Raw genomic sequence first — 6411 nt, 5'->3', positions numbered from 1 at the left:
GCACTGGTGGGAAAGGAACTGCTTGCAGAAAGAAGGTGGCTAATAGAACAGCCACAGCAGATGATAAAAAGCTTCAGTTCTCATTAAGAAGTTAGGGGTAAGCAATATCTCTGGTATTGAAGAGGTGAATATGTTTACAAACCACAGAACAGTTATCCACTTCAACAACTCACAAGTTCAGGCATCTCTGTCAGCAGACACTTTCACCCTTACAGACCATGCTGAGACGAAACAATGACAGAAATGCTACCGGGCACCTTGAACCAGCTTGGCGCACAGTCTGACTAGCTTAAGGAGACTGGCTGAAGCTCCGCCCAAACAATCTGTGGATGGAAAAGCACTGCTTGCTACTGGAGAGGAGGAGGATGACGAGGTTCCAGATCTCGTGGAGAATTTTGATGAGGCTTCTAAGAATGAGGCAAACTGAACTAAGTCAGCTTCTGAAAAAGATCAAACTTGGAAGAAGTTACTGGGAGCTGCTATTTTATATTATGATTGCTTTTTAAAATTGTTTTTCATCTAGATAAAATCTAGATCTCTAATATTTTTTTAAGCCCAAGCCCCTTGGACACTGCAGCTCTTTTCAGTTTTTGCTTACATACAATTCATTCTTTGCAGCCAATTAAGCTGGAGAAGCCTGGGAATAGAGTTTGAAACAGATTAATTTAAAAAAATACAGTGAATGTTTTAATTTTAAAAAATTACAATAAGACTCACAATGACATTTCTTTCCCTCAAAGCAGCCCTCTTCCACTTTGAACACACTTATGCCATCATGCTTCACACTTTTCAAGCACTTCTGGAAGTCCCCTAAAGGACTGGCGTCACAAGGTGTCTTTAGTGACACCTTGCTAGCTGCCTCTATGTCCTGAGTCTCTTCAAAACACTTGCCTTTTGTGATCATTTTGACTTTGTGGAAGGGCCTGAAGCCACACGGTACAGATGCGTGAGCATGGTGGATGTGAAGGGCAAGGCCGACGCTGCTGGCACCACCCCACGGCAGCCTTCTCTGCACTCTGATCACACCCCCTGGAGACACTTCACGCCACTTCAGAACGTTGTAAGAACCATGAGATAAGTGTGTTCAGAGGGAAGGAGGATTCTGAGGGGATTAATGGCAATGCGTCATTGCTATCATACATTTAAAAAAATGTAAACATTCATTGTATAGTATTACACCTCAAAGTTATCACTCACTGGAAAATGACATGTTTATTTAGTCATTCAAACTACAAGATACAAGAGGGGGGGTGTTCACACTGTTCTGCAATATTAGCTTACACTCTATAAAATATGCAACCTAGCCTTTTAGACATGGTAGTTGTTAGTAATGGGGGTAGAAGGAAGGAGGAATTGGGTGTGTCCAGTTGATCTGTCTTGCCAAAGGTTCTTACAGAAGTGAAAAACAAGGCTAACAATGTAGGCTGGCACAGCATAGCACACCCCAGTCTGCAGGGGTGGGGTGTCTGTCCTAGGGGTCAAGGCAGCCTTCTCAGGCCAGCCTGCTAGCTGGCTGCAGCATCTGGCCTGAGCTGGGGTGCCCTGCAGCTCCAGCACTATCCCCTGCTCTGAAGAGAAATGGAGGGCAGCATGGAACTGGTCACCTTAGGCCAACCTCTTTCTGGCTTCCATCTTCGAGAGCACCCATCAGACCCTCTGGACCTGCAGGCAGAATCTTGTTTTGCCAGAGCTAGATGAAACCAGAGCATGTAGTTTCATCTGGGGTAAGTACTGAGGAAGAAAGTTAAATGTCTTTATTGGAAACAGTGGAGGTACCTGTAGAGGGGTAGTGCTGGAGTCTGATCTGAACACTGCAGAGAGGCCCATATGCTAAAGGCTTGGCTGTTTATTTGCAGCCCTACCAGGGGGTGGTGGAACCCCTGGCAAATGGGACCTGTGAAGGGAAGTCCGCTAACTGTGGCATGCGCTTCATGGGATGAGGGGAGCCCAGCATCCGCCCCCCCCACCTCTGGTGCTGCCCAGAAGCCACGCGCTGCTGCCACGATGTGTGGTGCTGCTGTCGGCCTGTCTTAGTCACCTTTCCAAAGCTGATTTTGGCTCATCATCTGTAGAGGTTTCAGTCCATAGTCGGCAGGCTCCATGGTAGGGTGGCCTGGCAAAGGGGCTTCGTAGAGGAGAAACACAGCAGGTAGGAGGCAGCAAGCAGTGAAGTGAAGAAAGCCTGCCTGGCCCTTTTATCTCAGCCAGGCTCTGGGCCTTGTGGGTGATGCCACCCAAACTCGGGTGGGGGGGTGCTTCCCACCAGCCACACCAGAAATATGCTACACCAAGTAATGGACTAATTTAATACCACACCCTTAATCCCACTACCACACACCCTAGATCAGTGGTGGTAAACCTGGGGCATGTGTGCCACAGTGGGCACACTGAGGCCTCTCTGTCCATATGTGAACCAAGTCGCCCCAGTCCTTGAAAGTGGGAAGCTGAAATGTTTTCCATATGTGAAAATGCATTTAGAAAATTTCTACATTTGCAGACAATCCTACAAGGCATCAGGATAGAGTTCTCTAGCATTGTAGCAGCTGCAGAGGAGAATTTTAGTTATAGATTTTTTATACTTATGTATGATGGAGAAACCCTGTGTTTTCTTGCTTGTCCAGATAAAACCAAATTTTAAAAGCCTCCTGCTTATGTCTAAGATGTTTGAAAATCAGATAGTGAGGTTAAGCTCAACTGCCTATGTTATAGGGTAATAATATCATTAAGCTTCTCTTATGGAGGGTTAACAACTTAAGTTTGCACATCAAAAATTAAAGAAAAAGAAAGGCTACAAGGGCAGCCAACATTTTGTCCCTAGCCTTTCAAGGTCAGTAAGGACTCAGGAAATAGGAGAACCTATACTGTAACATCCTGTAACTCAATTGTGTCCCAAATTTTCTGATCAAGGAGATTATGGGGCCACAAAGGAAAGTGATCGATGATGTAGAGAGTGCCTAAGGAGTCACTTGGAGAGAAAACATTCTCTCAAGCTTTCACAGAGAGCAAATTGGTCAAGCACTGGCTGACACTGACAAAGGATCTACAAACTGCGGTACACGGTTTCAGGTTAAATCCTGAGGGGATGTGACTGACCTTGTCAGATACAAAAGTTACATTTCTTTTTATATATGTCTTGCTCTTTCTTGGTCTTAACAATCCAGCAGAAGACTATGAAAATGAAGTATAAAAAGTAAAGCCATATTAATATGATGAGCTGTAAAAGGCTCAAGTCAACAACTTTGGACATGGACAGTCTTATGGAAAACCCACTATTGTTGTGGACTATTGGACTATATTGGGATGTTTTGCTGAATTCATGTACCTACAGTATTTAAATGACAATGGGATGCCCTTCTCTGACAAAACTAAAAAAGTGGGATACAAATGAATGACCATTTTGTATCTGTATACTCAAAATAGTTAGGATAGATATACAGCTCCATTCTCTTAATTCAATGAATAGAGAGGTTTGTTCTAATAGTGTTTGAGACAGGATATCAGGTCTGCATACTGTACAATGAATAACTATGAAGACAACAATATGCAATGTATTAATTATTGAAACTGTGCTAGTAATCGATTGTGAAAGTGTCTCATTGCTTTTTGGTTCTCAATAAAAATATTTTTAAAAAACTTCCTGCTTACACTGGATAGATTTGAAAATCTGGAAATTGAGCTGTTGGATTTTCAAGAAACATCTACATGGAAAAATAAATTCTATGACTCGTGTTCACAACCCGAGAAGACAGAGAAGAGTGTGAAGGGATGACAAGGGACGGCACAGTTGGTAGCTCTGAAAATGAAATCCCTAAAGTGAGGCTTCTTTGCCAAGTAATTTTAAATCCATGAAATCTCCTGGGATTGCTGTTTTTAAAGTCATGTTTGGGTCATCTGATACCGTGAGCAGCTACCTCCAGCTCCGCGTTACGTCAAATCTGCTGGAAGAGGCAGACTAACAGATGACCTGAGGGCTGCAAGTGCTGCTCTCAAACTAACGAAGAACAAGCCGTTGGACAAACGCCCCTCGTGCACACCTCATAGATGACATTAGTTGTGCAAAAGCCACCAAGTGCAAGCTTTTACCTTTCAATAAGAAGCTGTTCCTATCATTAAAAGCGGTCATTGTGTTTTTCTTTTAAGACAACAGATGTTAACATATGAGTCACTTTTAAACTAAAACCTCAGAATTTAGGTTTGACTGCAGTATTGGCACTTTGCAATATTAATATATAAGTTGGCTTTGGGTTGCAGTTTGGCCACTTGGTCTCTAAAAGGTTTGCCACCACTGCCACAGATCCAGCCAGCCATGAAAAGCCCCGCCTATGAGGGTATGAGGCTTATGGGGACATCTAGGTACAAGGCATAATAAGCCCCAGCAATGTGGCTGAACCACCACAGACTCGAACCTCGAACCTCGGAAACCAGGAGCCAACCCAAACTCTTCCTTTCTTTCTTTTTTTTCTTTTTCTTTTTTTTTTTTTTTGGCTCCGAATGCCTTCAGGGCAGGTTTTGGCTGGTTTGAGTTGTGGGGATTGGACCCACAGCAACCTGAGCCTGACTGCTTTGTTGAAGCAGCCTCTTCCTGAGAGAAAGATGACTAACAGGTAATTTTCACATACACCTTGGGCTGTGCTGTGGGGTCCAGAGTAATGATTAGCCTAGTTCTAAAGCACTCAAGGGCTCCGGGCAGAGGCCCCAGCTTGCTGCTGCAGAGCTGTCCCGAGATGGAGCAGCCTCGACAGGCAGAGAGTGTCTATCACCCTGTGGGTCTGCAAGATGACTCGAGGCTCCACGTGAGGAGATCTCGGAAGGCAGCTTCTGAGACTTTACTCACCAAAAGAATCCTCTGGAGAGATTTTCAAACCATAATTTCTAAGCTTGTTTTACACTCTTTTAATGGTGGATTCAAATGAAACTGAAGTTTCACCTAGTTCCAAAATCCTGTGATTTTAGAATATCTGGACAGTTTTAAGCATTCACTACTACTGTATCATTAAACACAGGAAAAAATAGTTCACATCTTTAATTTAGTTTCTATACAGTCTTTTAAAAATAATACATATATGTTCAGAATATAATTTATGAAATAAAATTAGAAATACTAAAAATAATATACAGTACAGGATTAAAATTTCATATGGTTTATGATAAATAAGTGATTACACTACAACATTACTTCCATTTTAAAAGAGTATGGTATAACTGGCATAACTGGCCTTGATCTTAGTATTCAGAGATAACCACAAATCTTTTTTCTTAGAAGAAAAAAAAATAGGTTTCTCTTAATTGTGAATACATTTCATGAATGAGGAAATCTGGATATACATAAGTCTAGGACACAACAGGCAGGTGTTGGTTTGGTAAGCACCTGTGAGGACCAGAGAGGGCTATCGTCTACTGAGTTCTCTGGCACAGCCTCCGAGTGTAACTGGTGACAATTCAGTGTTCAGAGCAGTCAGAACAAAATGAAGTTTTAAATACTCAAGTCATTTCTTATATAATTTATATTTGTTCCATCCATTAAATATTTTAAATAATTAAGATCGTTTACACTGAAGAACATTAGTCAGTGAAACTTAGTCTCGGCAGCAGTTCCGCACTCCCCAGCAGGTGGCAGATGTGCTGTCCCAGTTTTATCTTCCTTTTCACCCAAACCAGGGCTAGAGCTCATCATGTGCCGAAACTGTAGGGAAGGAAAGTTTATTCAGTTTTTGAAATCTTAAATATAAGATATAAAACTAGCTTAAATGTTACCAAAGTATGGGCTACATGAAAACACAGGCATTGACCTTTTTGTTGAGTTGTTCAGTAGCTACATGCTTCATTCTACTGACATGAGAATAACTCTTTGTATGTTTTGTTGTCCATTATACTGTATGCTAATTATTTGTCTTTTTATCCACCTACAATGTAAACTCTGAGTCTATGAGATAAGAACTACACCTTATTTATCTGTTTTCCTCAGATCCAGATATTTTATGGAGCAAAATCAGAAACATTTCAAAAAGGATTTTTTTTTTCTTTTTTTTTGCTCCGAATGCCTTCAGGGCAGGTTTGGCTGGCTAGAATTGTGGGGATCGAACCACAGAAACCAGAGCCTGACTGCTTTGTTGAAGCAACATTTAAAAAAGAATATAAATACAGGATAATATTTTAAAAATTCACAGGTATCAGCATATATAGTTAGTCAGGGTGAGAATCAACCAATTAACTGCTAGTTTCAAAAACCTGATAGAGATTCTCAGGACCGCAAAATAGGATATACAGGTACTTTCTCTTAGCTCAATGAGAAGATTTGTACTAAGTATTTAGACAAGATATCATGTCTGCATCTTGTACCATGAATAACTATGAAGACAACAATATGTATTGTATTAATTATTGTAACTGTCCTACTAGCCTGTTTTTTTT

The 6411-nt window shown here is 41.5% G+C and overlaps 1 protein-coding gene across 1 annotated transcript in view; it reads right to left on the bottom strand.

Moving 5' to 3' along the window:
* Positions 1 to 5073: 5073 nt before the first annotated feature.
* Positions 5074 to 6411, bottom strand: part of LOC111815236 (UDP-glucose:glycoprotein glucosyltransferase 2-like) — a gene marked incomplete at its 5' end in the record, with an annotated part of 95321 nt that continues 93983 nt past the window's right edge. The window contains one exon of the mRNA XM_023709629.1: positions 5074 to 5683. Coding sequence (XP_023565397.1) covers positions 5661 to 5683 — 23 coding nt within the window. The remainder of the gene's footprint in view (positions 5684 to 6411) is intronic.

This window comes from Octodon degus, unplaced genomic scaffold (assembly GCF_000260255.1).
Source record: "Octodon degus isolate 3935 unplaced genomic scaffold, OctDeg1.0 scaffold00013, whole genome shotgun sequence".
Classification (NCBI taxonomy): Eukaryota; Metazoa; Chordata; class Mammalia; order Rodentia; family Octodontidae; genus Octodon; species Octodon degus.
The sequence above is the reverse complement of the archived record's forward strand: the minus strand, read 5'-3'. Positions and strand labels throughout refer to the sequence as shown.